At 47.9% G+C, this 23624-nt stretch overlaps 1 protein-coding gene across 1 annotated transcript; it reads left to right on the plus strand.

The window, feature by feature from the left end:
• Positions 1-2809: 2809 nt before the first annotated feature.
• Positions 2810-18520, plus strand: LOC147341316 (small integral membrane protein 10-like protein 2A). Its single transcript, XM_086389180.1, has 3 exons — positions 2810-3652; positions 14021-14108; positions 16042-18520. Exon 1 carries the CDS (start codon positions 3076-3078, stop codon positions 3310-3312), a length of 237 nt encoding a protein of 78 aa, XP_086245306.1. The 5' UTR covers positions 2810-3075; the 3' UTR covers positions 3313-3652; positions 14021-14108; positions 16042-18520.
• The last annotated feature ends 5104 nt before the right edge of the window (positions 18521-23624 follow it).

The raw sequence follows: 23624 nt of genomic DNA on the forward strand, positions 1-23624 counted from the left end.
AATAAGATATCACAATACACCTATCATAATGGCTAAAATTTTTAAAAATAGTGATAACATCAAAGGCTGACAAGGATGTAGAGAAACAATATATTCAGAAATTGCTGACCCAGAGTGTAAAATGTTACAGCCACATTGGAAATTTTAACCGAGTCTTATGAAACTAAATAGGCACTTACCATACAGCTTAGAAATTGTACTCTTGGGCATTTATCCCAGATAAAGAGAAAATTTTGTTCACACAATAATCAGTGAACAAATATTCACAGCAGCTTTATCCCTAATAGTTCCAAACTGGAAGCCCTGGTGTCCTTCTTGGGTAGGAGGTATACAAATTCTGGTGCAACCATGCGAAGGAATACTAACTTAGCAATAAAAGCAGTGAACTATTGACACTTGACATTTCCAGCAACTTGGATGACTCTCCAAAGAAGAATGAGAAAAAAAAATCCCAGACTGAGTGAAAAAGCCAATCTCCAAAGTAAAAGAAAGAAAAAAAAAAAACCCAATCCCCAAAAGTTACATCCTATAAGATTCCATTTTTACAACATTCTCAAAAAGACTAAATTATAGAAATAGACAGCAGATTAGTGGTTGTGAAGCATTAACGAAGGCGAACAGGAGAGAAGTGGGTGTGCTCAAAAAAAAGGGCAACATGAGGGATCCTTATAGTTATGAAACTGTTCTGTATCTTGACTGTGATGGTGGATGCATGAATGCACATATGTGATAAAACTGCATAGAACAATTCACGAACACGCACACACAAACGAAAAAGTAAATTGGGGAAATCTGAACAAGATCGGTAGATTGTGTCAATGTCCTGATTTTGATATTGCACCATACTGCAGTTTTGAAAGATGTGGAAAACTGTGGAAAATTGGGTAAAATGTACGCGGGATCTATTTTTTTCTTGCAACTGTATGTAAATCTACAGTTACCTCTAAATAAAAAGTTTCATTAAAAATTCAATTGCAGGGACTTCCCTGGTGGTTCAGTAGCTAAGACCCTGATCTCCCAGCGCAGGGGGACTCAGGTTCTATCCCTGGGTAGGGAATTAGATCCCACATGCCACAACGAAGACGGAAGATCCTGTGTGCCACAACTAAGACCTTGGTGCAGCCAAATAAATAAATTTTAAAAATAATTGCATTCTGTATATGGAAAGTGAACATGTGGAAACCAAAATTAAGCACACAGTACCATTTACAGCCATTCTAAAGGAAATGAAATAGATGAAACTCTAACAAAATATGTATAGGGTTGCTGAGTAAGTACAAAGAGGTGGCTCAAATCAGTTCTTTTGTGGTGTTGGAATATTTTTGTATCTTGATCATAGTGGTGGTTGCATGAATCCTGACATGGGATAAAATTGCTAGAGCGATACAGGCACACATACACACAAATTAATGCAGGTTAGAAAAATGGAGAAACCCGAATTGCGCCTGTAGTCTAGTCAAGAGTAATATACCAGTGTCAGTTTCCTAGTTTTAATATTATACTGCATCTACAGAAAATGTCACCATTGGGGTACGTGGGTAAAAGGCACAAGGTCTTTTTTGTGCTATTTGTGCAACTTCCCTGAGTCTATAATTATTTCATAATAAAATGCTAAAGATAAATGAGATGTGGCCAAGAAGAGGTTTCAGAAATGATTGGAGGGAACAGGCTCTGCACATGAATGAGGCAGGATCCAGTCTAGGAAAAAAAAAAAAAAAAAAGGTTTCTATGTAGCTTAAGTCTATATTCATGTGGCCCCCTCTTTTTCAAATATTTTTGTTGTATTATACAAGTAATAGTTACAGATACACAAATGGATATACATACATATACACGAAAAACAAAAAGTATGTCTTTCTTTCTACTTCCTTAACCAGAGTAAATGATGTTCAATAATGTGACATTTATCTACCATGATTTTTTTTATGCATTCATATTCATGCATGGTTATATTGTTGTGATCCAATAATCTAGTGCCTCTCAAACTCTCTCTTCTCCAGGACAACTGCTCAATCAGTGTATATGAATCTGCTGGGTTTCTTAAACATTTATACAGATGTCACAGAGATATTCAGTATGACTGTGAACAGGCATTCTGAGAGGAATTAGTAAGGTATTAACTTAGGCCAGCCCTCCTTGTGAAAACTGGGATGAAATCTTCATGAATCAACTTTTGCAGACGGCTTTTTAAAAGTCCTGACTACAATGAAGCAAGCACATTTCAGTAATTCTGAAAATGTCATGGACTTTGAATTGGATTTGGTTTAGATAAAGATTAGGTGAAACCACGAAAGGGCTTTAAAACCCAAGAGCAGATAAACAGCAGTGAATGAGGGCAAATGTATAGCTGAGAAGACCTTGCGCAGCATCCAGGGCAAAGACAGACAAAGAGGAGTGCATAGAAATCACCATGGGATGAAAGGTAAGGACAATGGGGTAAAGGAGCAGTCACGAAATACACATGAACGGGGGGAAAATGAGCATGTAGGTTTGGTGAAATTCCACAGTGCAGAGTTACCAGAAAAAACATGAATTAAAAGTGCAGTGGCTAGCTGGCCAGATTTTCTGCGGAGACAGTGAGGGAAAGGGGATGGTGTAAACGGATAAAGAGCTCCGGGTGGGCCTTCCTTGCAGAATAGCGCATTCTGCAAAAGGATCCCAGGAGGGCAGCACTTGACAAAAAAAGCTTTCAGGCCCTCCGGCTCTCTTGGGAGTCCGGGAGGAGGCGGGGCTTCTCAGAGGGGCAGGTACCGGGGGTGGGGCTGAGTCGTTGGCAGCAGCTCTGTGGTACCCGACAAGGGGCAGGGCCATGCTAGGGGCGGAGCTGCGCAGGCGGTCGCCAATGTGCGTGCAGGCGAGGGGGCGGAGCTGTCCCTAGGCAGCTCAGGTGGGGCCTTGGCTGTGGCGGAGGAGTCATCGGGAGCCCAGCCCCTGAGGGGAGACTGAAGGCGGGGCGCGGCGGAACAGGGCGGGGTGGGACGCGACTGCTGTTGGCCAGCGGCTCCAGGCCTCGCGTCCACCTGTCCGCCAGCTCGTGCTGCGGTCGGTCCGCGGGGCCCGCGCCGGCCCGGGCCCATGGCGGCGTCGGGGGCTCTGTCTGCGGCGGCGGCAGCAGCGGCCCTGTCGGGCGTGGCAGTGCGGCTGGCGCGCTCAGCCGCGATCCGCAGCTCGTACGGTGCCTTCTGCAAGGGGCTCACGCGCACGTTGATCACCTTCTTCGACCTGGCCTGGCGTCTGCGCATGAACTTCCCCTATTTCTACATCGTGGCCTCGGTGATGCTCAACGTGCGCCTGCAGGTGAGGATCGAGTGAACGCCCGCTACCACCTCCGCCCAGCCGCGACGGCAGGGGCATCAGCATGAAGGATCACTGGGCCGGGGGCCGCCGGGACGCTCCGGGGAACGAGGAAGGGGCGGATCAGGCCTCGGGGCCCTAGACCTCCGCCGAGGACGCAGCCACCGAGCCCCGGCTCTGGCCAGCCACTTCGCGGCCGGTGACGAACTGCACTGAAACTCTTAAAACGGGCCCTTTGAATCGAACTCGAGAAAATTATCTGAGTGCAACCGACCTGTTGCCTCACTTTGGCCGAAGCGGGGAGCAGAAGGAAGAAATTCTTCAGTAGGAACATGAATGACTGACCCCGACCGAAAAGGTAGGAGGCCAGAGGTTGGCCTTGCAGGCTGGAGGGAGGTGGTGGCCATGACATCTAGATGTCCAGGCTGCCGGGTGGCTTGGGGAGACGAGGAAGGGACCTGAGGAAACCAGCCTGGAAAGCTGCCTGGCCGAGAGCAGGCAAGGCAGGGTGCATGCAGGCCCTCTGGACTCCCTTGTCATATATCCAAGATGGGGATGAGGGGCAGCTGCCTGGGTATCTCGGAGGGTCAGCCCATCACCTTGTCCCACGGCCCCGGTAGTGTCACCTGAACACAGGGGAATAGAGGGAAATGGCCCAGGAGAGGCCCAGAAAGCCCTGGAAGAGAGCAGATGCTGGCCCCCTTGTCCTCCACCCCTCGAGAGGCAGCCTGGATGGATGGTTGTGTTCTTGGCCCAAGCCCAGGTCTGTCTCTTTCTCAGCCCTTCACAAGACTTCCTCCTGGCGGGTCTCTGGGACTGCTCTCTGCCTGCTCCTGCTGTCTCTCTTGCTCCTCTCCACCCTCCAAAGCTTTGCATCAGGGGACAGGGAAGAGGGAAAGACGTGTTCCTCCCAGCCCTGCCCCATCTCAGCCACGCTCCCTCCACCTCCTATCAGTGCCCTCCTGGTGCCACAGAATGCGCTGCTCCAGTCCTGGACAGCCTCAAGAAGCCCCTGTGTCCCAAAGGATTTGGGAAAGTGGGGGTCTCCTTGAGTGGAGGGCAGCTGTCAGGCTGGGATGGGAGAGCAGATGGAGAAGAGGCTTGTAGGGTAGGCGACAGTTGGGGAGACAGGGACGTCTTTGGGTGAGGAGGAAACTCTCAAGTCCCCATGTTTTTCTTGCAAGAACTGGTGTTATAGAAGGTGAACTGCCCCCTGTGTGGTCAAGAGAATCAAATCCCTGCCTGGGGCACCCCTGACCCTAGAGTTGCCTGGGGAGCGCACGAGAGAAGGGCCTGACCCCTCAAGGAGAGGCAGGGCCTTCCAGGTGGAGAGCCCGAGGGGAGGGGTGGCCTGGTGATCCAGTACTGGCATGAGGGAGGATGGATGGAGCTAGAGACACTCTGGCAGAGCTCTGTTCTTCCCATCTGCTGGGCTCTGGGAAGGGAGACATTTGCCCTTGTCACATAGATCAGAAGTGGGGGAGCTGAACCTGCCTCCGGGCCTGAATTCCCCACCTGCCCCCCAGTCTCTGGGAGACCTGGCACAGTGGGATGGGGGAAGGGAGCACAGGCTCCCAAGGGACCTAGAGAGAAAGGCCCGTGGCAGGGAAGGTGGGGTGTATGGCAAGTCACAGGGAAGAACCAGGGGACAGTCTAAGCTGAGATGGTCACAGGAGAGATGAGTCCCAGAACCCCTGGGGAGCAAGGTATTCACACACAGTCAGGCCTCCCCACCCAACCCAAGCCCCATGCAAGGCTTAACCAGAGGTTCCTTGGTGTTGAGTGGCACAGGTCTCTCAGTTTGGGTGGGGGTGTTGGCTGGCTCCTGGGGCCGAGTGTAATAGGAGGGAAGGGATACAAGTGGGTGGGGTGGAGCTGAGACCCACACATGACCCCATGTCTCTGTCTCCAGGCTGCCCCTCCTGCTAGGATCACACAGGAGCATCTGCTCTGGATGGGCCTGCAGCGGTCCTGGCTGTGCTGCTGACTGGTGCACCAGGAGCGGCACTGAGGGGAGCCGGGAGAGGCCCTGGCCCTCACCCCCATCCCACAACCACATCTGCCCCCTCACTGATTGCTTGCGGTCCTGGTCCTCAGTTCCTGGGACTAAGAACCACAGCAGCCTGGTTGCCCCTGGGACAGAGGGGCTGAGCCTCACACCATGTGCCCTTCTCAGCCACCCAGGTCCCGGCTGAAGAGCTCTGCCTGCCTCACCCCGAGGCCTGAGGCTGCACCTGGGCTACCACGTGCCCCCTGCAGATTCCCACAGACGGAAGGGCGCTGATGGCTTCCTCCCTTGTGCCAAGTTGCCTGGAAACCCCTGGTCCTGGTGGCCCCTCCTCCATCCCAACTGTGTCCCTCCAGGACCACTTCCAGGAGACTGCCAGCCTTTGGACTGCATCCCTGGAGTTCTGAGAGACTGTGACATGGGCTGCAGGGGAGGAGAGGAGCGGAGGACCAGGGGCCTCCTTGGGGCTGATGCGTAAATGTGCCCTTTTCAAGTTTGGATCTCACGCTCTGGGTGACTGGATCCCCAGCCGCAGCTTCTTCCTGGGCCAGCCTGAGAGGACCTGGGGAGGGCACTAGAGAGTGTCTTTACTTAATATGTGTGTTCCTGTGTGTGAATGGGTGTGTGAGCGCACATGTTGAGTGCATGTGTGAGTGTGGGGTGTGTGTGGGCATGTATGTGCGAGTATGTATGCACATGCATGAGGGCTTCAGTGTGTGAGTGTGTGAGGGGGGTGTGTGGATGAGTGTGTGGGTATGAGTACAGATGCATGAATGCACAGATGTTTGTGTGTGAATGTGCGGATGTGAGTGTGTATGTGTGTGAATACACGTGTCAGTGTGCATTTGTGAATGGGTGTGTGTCTGTGCACAAGTGTGTGATTGCTTGTGCACACACAAGTGACTATGTGCTGCAGAGGGTGCAGAGCTGTTTAGCTGGTGTGCAGTGCAGGACGGGCTCCCTGTCCTTCCCGGGCTCGTGGCTCTGTTGAAGCTGCCTGGGCCCTGGGAAGCTGCTTCCCAAAGTGGAGAAAGTATGTTGGAGATTCAGGGGCCCCGGGATCAGAGACCCCTCGTCACCTGCAGAGAATCCCCGCTTCTTGTGGGGCTCTGGCTGGGGCTGTCCGCCCCCAAAGATGTTGGCCGTGGGAGGGGCGGGGACACGTCCTCAGCACATGCTCCTGCCACTGCTCTTCTTACCGTTTTGATCTTGAGTCCTTTGCTGCTTCTGCTGTCCCGCCTCTTCCTCATCTCCCGACTGGGCCCCTGCTGCTCTCTTTGCACTTTATTTGCAGTCTGTTTTTCAGGCAGTGGAGCTTACACACAATCACTGACTTGAATAAGACCACTGCTCCTTTTCTGTGTGTGATGAACTCTGCACCAGTCAGCGCAGTCTGGTCAGAGAAATGTTCTTGTTTCCAGTGTTGTCAAATCTTGTGTCTGTCTAAGTTAATAAAAAATATTCTTTGAATTGAATAAAATAAAAACTGGAGGCCTCTTGTTTCTGGTGTGGTGCCCCCTTGGAGGAGAGGGGCTAGGGGTGAGCTCACCCTACTCTGGTGGCCAGAAGCTGGAGCAGGGGAGCATCCTGAGGGCTATAAGTGGGTGGGGTCATGGCAGGGATGGTGGCCTGTTCAGAAGATGCTCTGAGACAGGACTTGACTTGGAGCGCTGCTCCCATGATGAGAAGTCAGCAGCACAGGCCTGGCCTAAGATGTAGCGAGTGTCCTAGTTTGTCCCATTCACAAACTATTTGAATAACCAGACAGCTAAGTGTTTTCTTTATTTTAAAGCCTGGTGTTAGAAAGCACTTAATTCAGTTGAACCCCAAGGATGGGCTGAGGTAGGTGAGGTGAAATGGACCGTCTGCAGATCATTTTGTGTCACCCGGAGGCCCCTCTGCAGCAGCAGGTGGCAGGGACCCATCGCTTCCCTGGCAGCCAGGTTGGTGCCCAGTTTTGAAGAAGATCAACGTTGGGGACCAGAGACCAGCTTCCCTTCCCTCCACCTTAGACTCAAGCTGTCCCATCACAGGGCCCGGGGTGGGGACTCCGAGACTGCTGCAGAGGGAGCGGGGGTGGTGGTCAGAGGCTGGGGGAGGGAGGCCTGCAGAGAAGCACAGCACCCACCTCAGAGGAAGGAAGGTAGGGCCCTCTTCTGCGCACAGAAACAGAAATGTCAGGTCGTGGGGTGGCTGAGACCTGTGCTTAAGCAGAGTCCCACGACAGGACCAAGGCTCTGAGCTACTGGCAGATCTTAAGGCCTGGCCCTGACATTCCCCGAGGGTCCTGTCACCCCACTGGAGGGACTCATTCTCTGCTCCACATCCTCCCTGTCTGTCTCCTGACTCTGCCCACCCTTAGACCAGGATCCAGCTCAGACCCCACCTCCACGCCTGCATTCACCTACCCAGGCAGGGAGGAAGAGCACACAGCCTCCCCAGCCCTTATCTGGGCACCCTCGGCGCCCCCAAGAGATGATTGTCTGCTCTCCCTCCTTAGCTTCAGCCTCTGGTCTCAGCCAGACCTCTCCTGCTATGTCTTTCCTGCCATCTCCTGCTCTGCTCTTTCACTTCGACCACCCTGAGCTAAGGGCTGACTCAGCATCTGGGCCCAGGCACAGCCTGTGGCTTCTGGTCCAGTGTTCTCGCTGCCTCTGGGTCTCCTTCTTGGCACCCATGATTGTCCTGGGCCTGAGGCTGCTTCTGAGCCTGCACCCTGCACCCCGTCCAGCTCTCAGCTCCCTGCACCCACTTGCCCAGCCCCTCCAGGGAGGCCCATTCCAGCCCTTCTGCTGCCCCCCACACCCAATCAGGCGGGAGGAAGATGCCCAGACAGTGCCTACCCATGAAAGCCAGCACAGTGGGGCTTCCCCTCTGGCCAGAGCGCCTCCTGGGGCCTATGACGGACTTTCCCAACCTCCACAAACAGTAGGCCTCCATGGGCCACAGCTCCCCATCAAGGCACTGGGTATCCCCCCCAACCCTGCGCACTCAGAGACAATCTCACTCCCCACTGCCCCACTGACAGTGGCAGAAGCTCCTGATTATCTTGAGGCTGTGTTCCGCCTCAGCACTGGGAACCAGGCTGAACCTGGGAGCCTCTGCCTCTTCTGCAGAGCAGTCCCCAAGGCTACCTCAGGCCAGCTTCTCCCTTGCCTGGTCACCAAGCCCTTCTCGAGGCTTCCCTCAGTGGCTGCCATGACAGCCCTCCCTCTCTGTGGCCACCACAGGGTCCATCTGCAGCAGCCGCCACTGCTCATCCACCCACAACACCCCTTACCCAGAAATCCGAGGTCTCCTCAGGAATCCCTCCTTCCCCTGCCTCCCACATCCCAATTTATGCCACACATCCCCTGTAGCTCATTAACATTCACCCTGATAATGGGGTCACAGTGGCACCCAGAGGGCCTCAGGGAAGGCGATTCTTCAGAGACCCTCAGCCGCTCATTTGGCAAGACATATTTCCTGGGCTCCTCTCCATGCCTGACCCCAAAGTAGGCCCTGAGCACCGAACCCATGGACCAGACAGAGGAGCCCACACAGACCATGTGAGAGCATAATAGGTGCAGGGCTCATGGGAGGGTTCAGTCAGGAGGAATGCGACCCCTCGTGTACCCAGGAAGTAATCTGGGGTGTCGTTGCTATGGCCAGCTCCAGGTCCAAGGTTAACTCAGAGCAGCCTGGCCACCCGGACCAGCAGAGCCATAGGTGACTTTCCCAGTTCCCAGAGACTGGCAGCCAAAGATTGCATTTTTACATGGTGTAGATTAAAAAGAAATGTCAGGACACATGTGGCAGGAATTCCAATGAATGCCCCAGACACAACTGGAAGGTAATTCCATCGATGTTCTCGAGGCAATTGTTCTGGAAAGTCTTATCGAAAGTTGTTTCCAGGTGAATACCACGGCAGATCGGAGCACTTTTTAAAGCATTTTTTATTCAGATGTTGTGCACATCCTTAACCCAGACCCCATGGAGTGTTCTCCATCCTGCTTTTCCTACCTCTCTCTACAACAGGGTTTTGCACTCAGGAGTACAGAGGGCAGAGCCCTAGCCCAGGAATGAAAGGCCGGGTGGGTTCCAGCTCCACAGATCACCAGCTCTGGGCATGTGGGCATGGCACCGTGCCTCCCTGCACCCGTTTCCTGGCCTACAGGCACAGTAGTGCAGGCCCCAGGGAAGCAACTTCTCAGTTCTCTTTGATGTTTTGAGACCAGTAGACTATTTTCTCTATGTTTCTGTTTTCTCATTTTCCATGACCTCATAATGATGGCAACTCTCCATGTACATGCCACCTGCGAAATACTGCAGTTTGACCTTGCCTTGCCGGGTGCCCTTTCTGCAAGGTCAAATTTAACAGAAAGCCAGTCTCTGTCACCCTGGGAATCCCAGTCATATGGCTAAAGCAGAGGCTCTACAACCTCATCTTGACACCCATTCCTCCCACTCCCTTTCTGTGCCCCAAGACCTCTCTTCTCATCCCCTTAGCATCTATGTCTTTTTTTTTTTAGAAATGTCTGTTTAGCTTTTCTGCCCATTTTTTTCATTTTCTTATATTGAGTTTCCTGATTTGTTTGTATATTTTGGAAATTAAACCCTTGATAAATTAGGAGTATGGTATTAACGTATACACACTGCTGCTGCTGCTAAGTCACTTCAGTCGTGTCCGACTCTGTGCGACCCCATAGATGGCAGCCCACCAGGCCCCGCCGTCCCTGGGATTCTCCAGGCAAGAACACTGGAGTGGGTTGCCATTTCCTTCTCCAATGCATGAAAGTGAAAAGTGAAAGCGAAGTCGCTCAGTCGTGTCCAACTCTTCGTGACCCCATGGACTGCAGCGTACTAGGCTCCTCCGTCCATGGGATTTTCCAGGCAAGAGTACTGGAGTGGGGTTCCATCGCCTTCTCCAGTATACACACTACTATATATAAAATAAACAAGGACTTACTGTAAAGCATAGGCAACGATGTTCACTATTTTCTAATAACTCAGAAAAATTTTAAAAAGAATATACATATATAAAACCGAATCACTTTGCTGTGCTCTTAAAACTAACACAATATTGTATATCAGCTGTACTTCAATTTAAAAAACAAAACTGACTGTATATGCATGACTGCTTCTGTCAATGAAGTTCTTGGTCACACAATACCCACAGGGTTTTCTGATATAGTTCAAGGGATCAACCAGCTCTGGCCAGCCTTGGACTGGAGCATGGAGCCTTCACCAAGTTTTGGCAGAATTTGCTTTCTGTAATGAACAAACCGTGAGGACGAGATATACAGGTTTTCAAGTTATAGGAGGTGCAAGATCTTGAGCAAATAAGAATCTATGAACTGACTATGTGCTTCAGATTTCTATGCACACCACAAGATTTGCAAATACATCTGGGATGCAGGGTACCCCCTTAAGTCACCAGGGACTTTTCAGAACACCAGCAGTACTGGAAATTGTCATTACCTCTTATACACCAGGCACGTGGTGCTTGGAGCAGACTTGGGAGGGGAAACTAGCTGGGTTCGAACCCAGACTCTTGAGCGGAGTCACTTTGGCCAGGTCCTTCAGACTCTCTGGGCTTCCCTGGTGGCTGAGTGGTAAAGAATCTGCTTGAAACCCACTTGAGAGGCGGGTTCGATCCCTGGGTCAGGAAAATCCCCTGGAGAAGGGAATGGCTACCCACTCCAGCATTCTTGCCTGGAGAATTTCAAGGACAGAGGAGCCTGGCAGGCTATGGTCCATGGGGGTCATAAAGGGTAAGACAGGACTGAGCGACTGAGCACATTCAGATTCTCTGTCGTTCACTTCATCTGCGAGATGGTGAGTAATTCCATGGTTCTCTGAGGAACATGTGAACCAGTACACATCAATCACTGAACACTGAGCACGGTGACTGACTCGTGGAAGTGGTCTGTACACAAGACCCCATCTTTGTTATGATCAGCTCGATTCAGAGCTGGTCAGAAGAGCTGCTCAGTCTCAGGACATCAAAAGACAAGCTGCTCTTGCTGAAGCTGGGGAGGGGCTGGTGACTAGAGTCCTGCCTCTGGCCTCCACACCAGCAGTGAGAGCCCTTGAGCCACTTCTGTAGTGGACGCTTGCCTGCTACTCAAAGTGTGGTCCAGGGACCAGCAGGATCAGTATCACCTGGGAACTTGTCACTCTGAGGCCTCCACCACAGGCCTATTGAATTAGGACTTACACTTTCATAATAACTGGTGATTCCAGTGCACATTAGAGTTTGAAAAGCACTACTCCCTGATATCTTGAGAGTCGAAAGGTTGACATAAGTAAACTGTAGTTTACTTATGTTTAGTTCATTTAAACTAAAAAAGGACTTACAGTGATGTACCGAAAACCACAAAACTAATGGGTGGCAGAGCCAAGATTAGCATCCAGGTCTCCTGACTTTCAGCTCAGGCTTTTCTGCACGATTCTGGTCAGTTGCACCCTGTGGCAGATTCCCCTCTGGTCCCAGGGGACAAGTTCATGTCTTGTTTCTGCAACCAAGCCCCTGTCATATGTCCTTGCATCTAAATCCATGACTTGTGAGACTTCCTTGGTTATCCAGCAGTTAAGATTTCACCTTCCAGTGCTCCCTTGATGGTTCAGTGGTTGAGAATTATCCTGCCAGTTCACTGCACAAGGCTTCCATCTCTGGTCCAGGAAGATCCCACTTGCCACAGAGCAACGAAGCCAGGTAGCCACAACCGTTGAAGCCTTCTGGCCCTAGAGCCTGTGCTTCGAAACAAGAGAAGCCACCGCAATGAAAAGCCCACGTACTGAAACCAAGAGTAGCCCTGGCTCGCTGTAGCCAGAGAAAAGACCCAGCACAGCCAAAATAAATAACTTAGGAACCACAATGGCACCCCACACCAGTACTCTTGCCTGGAAAATCCCATGGATGGAGGAGCCTGGTAGGCTGCAGTCCATGGGGTCGCTAAGAGTCGGACACGACTGAGCGACTTCACTTTCACTTTTCACTTTCATGCATTGGAGGAGGAAATGGCAACCCACTCCAGTGTTCTTGCCTAGAGAATCCCAGGGACGGCTGGGCCTGGTGGGCTGCCATCTATGGGGTCGCACAGAGTCGGACACGACTGAAGCGACTTAGCAGCAGCAGCAGCAGCAGCAGGAATCCATTACATTCTTCCGATTTCTGAGTGGAGCATCGCCATCTGCTTGTTGATCCCTCGAACTACATCAGAAAGCCCTAAAGGTGTTGTGTTGCCAAGGCCTTCAGCGACAGGGACAGTCATCCGTGCACAGCCAGTTTTGATAAGGGCAAGATAAGAAAGAGAAGAGAGACCTTGGGACACACGAAGGGAGTGGGAGGAATATATGTCAACGTGAGTGTGCAGAGCCTCCTATAACTCGAAAACCCAGTGGAGCTGCGCCATCTACTGGTGGATTCTTTGAATTATATCAGAAAACCAGGGGGTGTTGTGTTGGCAATTCACATCACATCAATTAGTGGACACTGAGCACAGTGGCTGACACGCAGAAGCGGTCTATCCATGAGGACCCGTCTTCGTTAGTGATCAGCTTGATTCTGAGCTGGTCAGAAGAGCTGCTTAGTCTCAGGACGTCAAAACGCAGCACTGCGTCAGGGTCAAGGGCATAAACTCTCTATTTAGACACAGCAGCTCTACCACTTAACCAGGGCAGGCCACTCGGCCTTTCTGAGCCGCAGCTTCGTGACTGGTCAAATTGGCGTGGGTAGCACCCACCTGGCGACTGTCATGGGTCCAGTGTGGCCACGAGTATGGGTAAGGGCCTGGCTGGCTGCGGGGGCGCCTCCACTGTGCACCATCCAGAAACAACTCACTCCTTCCGCCTCATCTGTAGTTCCTTCACCCAGTTCTCATCTGCTTGCCCTCAGCTGCACAGAGTGGGTAGCCGAGATCCAAAGGAAGAAAAAAGAACACAGGAAATGGAAGGGATTCTATTCATCAACCTTCCCTGGATTTGGGAAAGACAAAGCCACCCTGCGACTTTCAGGGTGTACTACAGCTGAAACCCCCTCACAGCCTCCCCCTGCTGTCTCTTTGGTGTACCTGAACCTTTGGCCTCCCGAAGCCTCAGGAGCAAGCCAGTTGGTACTATTGCCTCTCCTTCTGGGTGCGGGGAGTGGGGCCGCTGGGAGGGCAACTGAAGGCTGAGAGCTCCACTAGATTCCTGCCCTCCCTCGGTTCTGCCCTCTGCCTCCACCAATCCCTATCTATGCTTTTCCATCACCTGTGTGCTCCATGGAGCATACGGATTTGCTCAGCCTTTTATGCCACAGAGGACTTAAACCTGCAAAGTCAACCACATTGTTTTCCTCTGGAAGATTTATGGAACTGCAGACTATTATTTTTCACCTGGGGCTTCTGAGGTCCCCAGTTAAAATACATCTGTTCTGGCATCACTTTCCCTCAAGAATATTTTCTGCTTTCTAATTCGTGTTGGTATTTTACCCTGACCATTATAGTTCCCACTGTAGTTCTGATTGGCATTCTAGCTTGTAGATCAGTCTCTGGTGAGTATATCTTAATTTTTGACTCTTGCAAAAATGAGTTCATTACCCTGCAATATCAAGAACCAACCCTTAGTGGTAACCAAGTAGATTCTCATCAGAGATCTAGCTGCTTTTGGCACACTCAAGTGTTCATAGTCAAACTGTTCCAAATTGAATTTGTCTTTTCTAAAAACCCAAAATACCCTTCTTTTCTTTTTCAGTTCCCTATCTTGTGTGGTGTCACCACCATCCACTCCAAAATCAGGAGTCGTCTCTTTACTGGCTGTGTCCTTCTCCCTCATGTATCCAGTAAGTAAGACTCCACTTCCTGTTGTTTCTTGAATCCATCCCCCATTAGCCTTGCTTTGGTTTAGATACAACTTATGTTGCTGTTGACTCTCTACAAGATTCCTGTCACTGTCTACCCATTCCCAGGTTTTCAGCCCCACCCCAACCAATGCCAAGTTCACCCTCCTTCTCCTAGATAATGTGGTTCATAAATATAGCCATCCCATTCTTCTCTCAATATCTTTCAACAAATCCCAAAGTTTAGGATGAAACTGCATCTCCAGAGCACCTCTGACCCCGTCTCGCTGAGGCACATTGTGCACTGTGAGGTTTGTTTTCTTGCTCTCCAGAGACTAATGAGCTAAAAGAGCACTTCATGTGCACCAGGGCCTGCACTTGTAGCTTCTCGCCAAACAGATTGCATTTCACAAACTTCATGACAATGATCAAAACACATGGAAGTTGAAAAATAATACAGAGATACTGCATGTTCTCATCATCTATGAGCAATAAGTATCAACCCATACGCAATCAGAATCGATCTCTGCCCCCTTCTCTTTCCTGCTGCTGCTGCTAAGTCACTTCAGTCCTGTCCGACTCTGTGTGACCCCACAGACGGCAGCCCACCAGGCTCCCCCATCCCTGGGATTCTCCAGGCAAGGACACTGGAGTGGGTTGCCATTTCCTTCTCCAATGCAGGAAAGTGAAAAGTGAAAGTGAAGTCGCTCAGTTGTGCCCGACCCTCAGCGACCCCATGGACTGCAGCCCACCAGGCTCCCCTGACCCTGGGATTTTCCAGGCAAGAACACTGGAGTGGGGTTCCATTGCCTTCTCCGTCTCTTTCCTACCACCATGCAATTAATTCAAAATCAACCCTATATGAGTATGTGCAGGAAATTGCTTTCAAAGGTGAACTGGAAGGCCTTATGAATAACACTAAATAAGCAATTTTTGGATCTGTTGTATTCCTCCATTTTATTGGCTTGTGAGATAATTCAGACATCCCCGATGCAGGAATAATGTTTTCAGTTTCTAGGTCCATGAACAATACACAGCCTTATAGGAAAAGAAACTTTTGCAGGTGACTCCAGCCAATGCAAGTGAGTGTACTAGGCCATGTGGTGTGCTGTGTGATGGTGCTGTAGGGCATATCAGGTGGCTGTAAGAAGCCTATGTCAAGCCAATAGATGAGAGTCTTCCTGGCACATACTAGAGGAACTGCATGCTCTCTTCATCTTTTCCTTGCCTCCCTGATACTAGATGACTAAATGCCCCACTGTGAGATACCAGATCTCTCAAACTGCCCTGCGTAACTGGTGATTTCTGAGGCTTAACAATTCATTAAGGAAAGAAAGAGAGTAGGTAAATAAATAGATCCCTATGAGAAATTATCCTTTGGGCCACAACACAAAGGCCACACATACATATTTGAGGACTATAAGAATGTTTAAGGAAATCTCCTGACCCTGCTAAGGTAAGGCAGAATTAGAGTGATTGGTATGCTCCTATGCATGGTCACAGAAGAAGTCAGGAGGTTCTGACACCAAAATCAAAGGAACAAAAGCAAAACATAAGCAAGCAGGGCTATATTAAACTAAAAGGCCTCTGCCCAGCAAAGGAAACCATCAATGAAATGAAAAGGCAACTATTAAATGGGTCAAAATGCTTGCATGTCATGTATCTGATAAGGGGCTAATATCCAAAAAAAATATGGGAACTTCCCTGGTGGCTCAGATGGTAAAGAATCTGCCTGCAACTCAGGAGACCCAGGTTTTACCCCTGGGTAGGGAAGATCACCTGAAGGAAGAAATAGAATATGTAAAAACCTCATACAACTCAAGAGCAGAAAAGTGAATAGTGCCATTAAAACTGGGCAGAGGATCCGAATAGAAATTTTCCCAAAGACATACAGATGACCAGTGTTACTCACTCACTTGTGTCTGACTCTTTGCAGGCTCCATGGACTGTAGCTGGCCAGGCTTCTCTGGCCATGGACTTCTCCAGGCAAGAATACTGGAGTGGGTTGCTATTCCCTTCTCCAGCGAATCTTCCCAACCTAAGGATCAAACCCAGGTCTCTCACATTGCAGGCAGATTCTTTACTTCTGAGCTACCAGGGAAGCCCAGATGGCCAACAGGTACATTAAAAGATGCTCTCACCACTATTATTCAACATAGTTTTGGAAGTGCTAGCTACAGCAATCAGAGAAGAAAAAGAAATAAAAGGAATCCAGACTGGAAAAGAAGTAAAGCTCTCACTGTGTGCAGATGACATGATACTATACATAGAAAACCCTAAAGATACTATCAGAAAATTACTAGAGATAATCTGTGAATTTAGCAATGTTGCAGGATACAAAATCAATACACAGAAATCACTTGCATCCCTATACACTAACAATGAAAAAGCAGGAAAAGAAATTAAGGAATCAATCCTATTGACCATTGCAACAAAAAGAATAAAATATATAGGAATAAACCTACCCAAGGAGACAAAAGAACTGTATCCTGTATACAGAAAATTATAAGACACTGATGAAATAAATCAAAGATTAAAACAACAGGTGGAGAGATATTCCATGTTCCTGGGTAGGAAGAATCAATATTGTGAAAATGACTATACTACCAGATGCAATATACAGATTCAATGTGATCCCTATCGAATTACCAATGGCATTTTTCACAGAACTAGAACAAAAACTTCACGATTCATTTGGAAACACAAAAGACCCCGAATAGCCAAAGCAGTCTTGAGAAAGAAGAATGGAGCTGGAGGAATCACCCTTCCTGACTTCAGATAATACTACAAAGCTACAGTCATCAAGACAGCATGGTACTGGCACAAAAACAGAAATATAGACCAATGGAAAAAGATCCAGAAATAAATTCATGCGTCTATCCATACTTTATTTTTGACAAAGCAGGTAAGAATATACAATGGGGCAAAGATAGCCTCTTCAATAAGTGGTGCTGGGAAAACTGGACAGCTACATGTACAGAATGAAATTAGAACACTTCCTAACACCACACAGAAAGATAAACTCAAAAAGGATTAAAGACATACATGTAAGACCAGAAACTATAAAACTCTTAGAGGAAAACATAGGCAGAACAATTGATGACATAAATCAAAGCAAGATCCTCTATGATCCACCTCCTAGAGTAATAGAAATAAAAACAAGAGTAAACAAGTAGGACTTAATTAAACTTAAAAGCTTTTGCACAGCAAAGGAAACTATAAACAAGGTGAAAAGACAACCCTCAGAATGGGAGAAAATAATAGCAAATGAAACAATTGACAGAGGATTAATTTGCAAAATATATAAGCAGCTCATACAACTCAATACCAGAAAAACAAACAACCCAATCAAAAAGTGGGGAGAAGACCTAAACAGACATTTCTCCAAAGACATACAGATGGCTAACAAGTACATGAGAAGATGCTCAACATCCCTTAGTATTAGAGAAATGCAAGTCAAAACTACAATGAGATATCACCTCACACTAGTCAGAATGGCCCTCATCAAAAAGTCTACAAACAATAAATGTGGAGAAAAAGGAACCCTCCTGTGCTGTTGGTGGGAATGTAAATTGATACAGCCACTATGGAAGATGGTATGGAGATTACTTAAAAGACCAGGAATAAAACCACCGTATGACCCAGCAATCCCACTCAGAGGCATATACCCTGAGGAAACCAAAATTGAAAAAGACAGGCCGCCCCGTGCCCGCCCCTCTTCCCCTCCCCAGGCGCCGAGGCCCGGCCCCGCGGCGCTCCCCTCCCTTGCCAGCTCCCCCCCGCCCCCGGCCCTGCCCCCAGCCCGGGAGCCACCGCTTCCCTGGCGGGCGGGCAGGGGGACGTGGGGACCGCCGGGCGCGGCCGTGCGGCGTAGCGGGATGCGGGTGGGCGGCGAGTGTGCCCAGGGGCGCGCGCGAGTGCCCGCCTGCCTGGAGACCGAGGTGCGGGCGTGGAGGGCGGCGGAGGCTCTGGTGTGTGTGTGTGTGTTTGGGGTTTATCACCGTGCTGGAGCGCCTAGAAGTGCGGCCCCGTGGATTTAGGTATTCGCGTCCACCTCAGAGCCTGCTCCCTCTGAAGTCTTCTGTATTCTTCTAACAACCCTAGAAATTCTTCAACCCGGAGCTGTGTACTCAACAGGCAGACGGCTCAGCCTGTGTATGTTGTCTACGTGTCTGGAATGGTTCCTGGTTCCTCTCCACTGGCATCCACAATTTAAGAAAGTAAATAGATGCTTTCAAGGAGGAACATGGGCACACCAGGATCAGGAGCTACTGTAGACATTTCCGTCTATTTTGGGGTTCTGTTTGATATGAGAAACTGTGATTGCTCAGATGTCTTCCTTGGAAAGACCCTTCATTAAAAGAAAGACTCCAGCACCAGATGTCTGCTATTAAATTTCAACTAATCAGTCCTAACTCGACTCTGCCACTGACTCTCTTCATGGGTGAAAATTAGTATCTAATTTTTGGTAGCTCACTGAGCAGTTTTTGGCAAAGTAACCACTCAAGCCATGCTTCCATTTGCCTGCTATTGTCCTGGTGGAATGTTTCTCCAGTCTCACTGATGTGTTCATTAATGTCAGTGTTCACGTTCAATGGTGGTGATTGGAGAAGACAGGGAACAAGAACCAGGAAGAAGAAGAGGCACTGACAGTGATGGCCCCGCTCATAGAAGCAGTAGAATAATGCTGCAGTTTACTAGCTGGGGTTAGTAATGTCCTCATTTTCCCTCTCACTCTGAATCTTTGCCCTGGATAAGGGGGAGTTGAATTTAGCTTTAAGAAGGGATTAGTAAGAAGAGAATGTGAATGTTGGTTTGACAGGTGGGGTGGGGGAGGCCACTAAAGCCCAGGGGCCAACAGCCACACTAGCACTTGCTTTTCCTCCATGTTCAAAACCCAGCACTAGTAGGTTTCCATTCTAAAAAAATTTATAACAAAAAGTAAGCCATTTGAGTGTGAATGTTACTAACAACGTGGTGGTGAGGATATTTGGCTTAGAATTTTATCTTTTTTAAAAGCTGAGGCTGTGTTTAAAATTTCATTGGTGATTTCCCTTTATTTACACATTAGAATTATTGAGAATTTTTAATAAAACTACAAACGACAGAAAGCTAACCTGAAAAAAAAAAAAGAAAAAGACACATGTACTCCACTGTTCATTGCAGCACTATTTACAATAGCTAGAACATGGAAGCAACCTAGATGTCCATTGACAGATGAATGGATAAAGAAGTTGTGGTACATATACACAATGGAATATTACTCAGCCATAAAAGGAATGCATTTGAGTCCGTTCTAATGAGGTGGATGAAACTAGAACCTATCAGAGTGAAGTAAATAGAAAGAGAAAAATAAATGTCGTACACTAATGCATATATCAAGAAGGTCAAGGTCAAGAAGCAACAGTTAGAACTGTACATGGAACAATAGACTGGTTCCAAAGCAGGAAAGGAGCATGTCAAGGCTGTATATCGTCACCCTGCTTATTTAACTTCTATGCAGAGCACATCATGAGAAATGCCAGGCTGGATGAAGCACAAGCTGGAGTCAAGATTGCCGGGAGAAATCTCAATAACCTCAGATATGCAGATGACACCACCTTTATGGCGGAGAGCGAGGAAGAACTAAAGAGCCTCTTGGTAAAAGTTAAAGAGGAGGAAGAAAAAGCTGGCTTAAAACTCAACATTCAGGAAACTAAGCTCATGGCATCTGGTCCCATCACTTACTGGCAAATAGATGGGGAAATAACGGACACAGCGACAGACTTTATTTTCTTGGGCTCCAAAATCACTGCAGATGGTGATTGCAGCCATGAAATTAAAACACGCTTGTTCCTTGGAAGAAAAGCTATGACCAACCTAGACAGCATGTTAAAAAGCAGAGACATTTCTTTGCCAACAAAGGTCCATCTAGTCAAAGTTATGGTTTTTCCAGTAGTCGTGTATGGATGTGAGAGTTGGACTATAAAGAAAGCTGAGCGCTGAAGAATTGATGCTTTTGAACTGTGGTGTTGGAGGAGACTCTTCAGAGTCTCTTGGACTGGAAGGAGATCTAACCAGTCACTCCTAAAGGAAGTCAGTCATGAATATTCATTGACTGATGCTGATGCTGAAACTCCAATACTTTGGCCACCCGATGCAAAGAACTGACTCATTGGAAAACACCCTGATGCTGGGAAAGATTGAAGGCGGGAGGAGAAGGGGATGACAGAGGATGAGATGGTTGGATGGCATCACCAACTCAGTGGACATGAATTTGAGTAAACTCCGGGAGTTGGTGATGGACAGGGAAGCCTGGCATGCTGCAGTCCATGGGATGGCAAACAGTCGGACACGACTGAGCGACTGAACTGAATGCATATACCCGAAATCTAGAACGATGGTAACAAAGAATTTATTTGCAGGACAGCAGTGGAGAAACAGACATAGAGAACAGACTAATGGACACAGGGAGAGGGGAGAAGAGGGTGAAATGTATGGAGAGAGTAACATGGAAACTTAAATTACCATATGTAAAATAGATAGGCAATGGGAATTTGCTGTATGTTTCAGGGAAATCAAACAGGGTCTCTGTTTGAGACCCACAACCTAGAGTAGACGGATGGGATGGGAAGGAAGATAGGAGGGAGGTTCAAGAAGTAAGGGACATATATATACCTATGGCTGATTCATTTTGAGGTTTGACTGAAAACAACAAAATTCTGGAAAGCAATTATCTTTTAATTAAAAAATAAATAGAAAAAAAAATGCACTATGCTCTTAACCATCAGGGAAATGCAAATCAAAATGATAATGTGATATCACATCACACTTGTTAGAATGGCCATTATGAAAAAGAAGAGCTATAACAAGTATTGACAAAAATGTGAAGAAATATGAATCTTCCTACACCACTGGCGGAAATGTAATTGGTGCAGCCACTATGGAAAACAATATGGATGTTCCTCAGAAACAAACAAACAAAAAAATAGAGCTACCATATGATCCAGCAATTCCACTCCTGGGTACGTATCACAAAAGAAAAAGAAAAATGCTAGCTTGAAAAGATACATGCAAGCCCTTTCCCAAGTGTTTTGGAGGAGACAAACCCAGCTGGCAGAAGCATTTGTAAAATGCTTACGTTTTTCAGTAAGATATGTATGTTGAAAAAGCTCCCACTTGTAGATGTTATTATTTGTGATGACTACAAGCGTGATCGATGAACATATGGCTCTGGGTGTGCATCACACCAGGTACCGAGTGGGACTCTGGGCTCTGTAATCTGGGCATTGATGAGAGGTGGTGGGTGGCAGGGGGAGGGGTCTCCAGGCCGGAATTGAAGTTCTCCCCTGGTTAAGGTAAGAAAGGTGGTAGGTAATCTGACACCTTCCTATGTGAAGTGATCCTTTTGCCTACTACATGAGAGCCACAATACATGTTCAGATATTGTGGGGGTGTTGGGCAGTTCCTGGTAGAGTGAGGCAAAGTTAGGGTGACCAGCACGGTTCTGCAGAACATCAGTGCAGAAGTCACAGGGAACAAAACCGGAACCAGTGAGCATGCAGTTCTGTCTGGGTAAGATGGTAATTGATGTGAATGGTAAGTCTCATAAGGATGTACCCTCTCCCCACTGCAGCCACTGTTATAGCCCCCATACAGATCTTATGATGTCACCAAACTGATGTTGCTCCTACTTGGAATGTTTCCCTTGATGCCGGAGCAAAGAGGAGGCCCATATAATTGCTCTTAGGCACTAAAAAGGCATTCCAACAGGGGTCTTCACCTAGTCTCCAATTCAGCCCCTCTTCTGGTAAGCTTTCACTAGTGGTAAAGAACCCATCTGCCAATGCAGAGATGTAAGAGACACGGGTTCCATCCCTGGGTCAAGAAGATCCCCTGGAAGAGGACATGGTAACCCACTCCAGTATTCTTCCGTCCACCTATAAAGTTGTTTGCTGCTCAGGATCTCATCTTGATTCCTTGGGTGACTCAAAGTTGAAGTGTTTACAGGAAAGAAAATCCTTTTTACACAGATTTTACATAGTTTCTCTTTTTTACTTAGTGTTTCAAACATATTAGACAAAACATAAGTATGGAAGGGATCTGGGCGTTATGGATTTAAATTATAAGTAAACTATAAACCTTTAATTATGCAGAGTTTTATAATGGAAAAATGTTTTAAAACGGGTCAATGTATGCTTAAACCACTAATCATATTAATAATATGTAATGAAATTTAAGTGAATTACAACCTGTCTTCCTGGAGTCTCTAGTCATTTAAACTTTTTTTTTCTTTTCTTTGAAGCATATAAGCCATAGTAGGTTATAAGGAAAACTGAAGAGATCATTATACTTATTTCCACATTCATTCTAAATGGCTAACTGTATAATCTAATTTCTATTGAAAACAATTATAAGGAATAACTTTGAGCAGATTAACATTAAATTTCACATGGTTTACAAATCTCACTATTTAAAAAAGAGGAAAAAGAAAATGCCTTTATCTGACCATCCTCACTGGTTAGTGACCCAGCTGAAAGGTAAGCCTGGGAATTATCCAGAAGCAACAATGCTCTGACTTTTCTTCTATTGTCATAAAACATTCGGTTGAAAATGCCTGACCTCAGGAACACAGCTTTGAAAGAATCATTCTGAAAACGACTCCCTGGTGAAGCAAACATGTTTACTAGTTTTACATCACAGATAATGCACGGTGTCCTCTCACACTTTTGGGCAGCTTTGCTCTATAAATAAGGATTAACCTTATCTTCTGAGTGTAATCTTAGTTTGCATGTGAAAAGGCAGACAGGCACTCCTTGTTTATTTTCCTCCTTGGCATGTAGATCTCTGGTATCCTTGCCAGAGGAGTTTCTCACACTGATTTTTCACACTGACGACAGTTTCATCTTCACTGTACCACTGAGCTACACATACTTTCTCCTCTTCGATTCCTATAGATAACTTTTGTCCAAATGGCTCTGCTGCTGCTAAGTCGCTTCAGTCGTGTCTGACTCTGTGCGACCCCATAGACGGCAGCCCAATAGGCTCCCCCGTTCCTGGGATTCTCCAGGCAAGAATACTGGAGTGGGTTGCCATTTCCTTCTCCAGTGCGTGAAAGTGAAAAGTGAAAGTGAAGTCGCTCAGTCGTGTCCGACTCTTAGCGACCCCATGGACTGCAGCCTACCAGGCTCCTCCATCCATGGGATTTTCCAGGCAAGAGTACTGGAGTGGGGTGCCATTGCCTTCTCCACCAAATGGCTCAATACTGGGTAAACAATGAAAATTTGGAGACACTGACAACCTGAGATATCCGGGTTCTTAGAAAGATGCCTTCTCCAAAGAACTATTCTAAGCACTACAGGACGTGTAAGATGAAACAAGAGTCCTGTCCTTCAGGGATGCATAATATAGTAGCAAAAGCATGGGGTATGACAACAGGAGACCTACATTGGTCTAAAATCTGCCACCTGTAATCCACGTGACTCTGCGGACGCCGCGTCCTGTATCTGAATTTCTTTATATATCAAAGAGAAATATAAA

The sequence above is a fragment of the Bos grunniens genome, chromosome X (genome assembly GCF_055505025.1).
Source record: "Bos grunniens cultivar Pamir isolate PY7600 chromosome X, Bosgru_T2T1.0, whole genome shotgun sequence".
Classification (NCBI taxonomy): domain Eukaryota; kingdom Metazoa; phylum Chordata; class Mammalia; order Artiodactyla; family Bovidae; genus Bos; species Bos grunniens.

Coding starts and splice junctions, on each gene's coding strand:
- LOC147341316 (XM_086389180.1), top strand. CDS start 3,076: ATGGCGGCGTCGGGGGCTCTGTCTGCGGCGGCGGCAGCAGCGGCCCTG.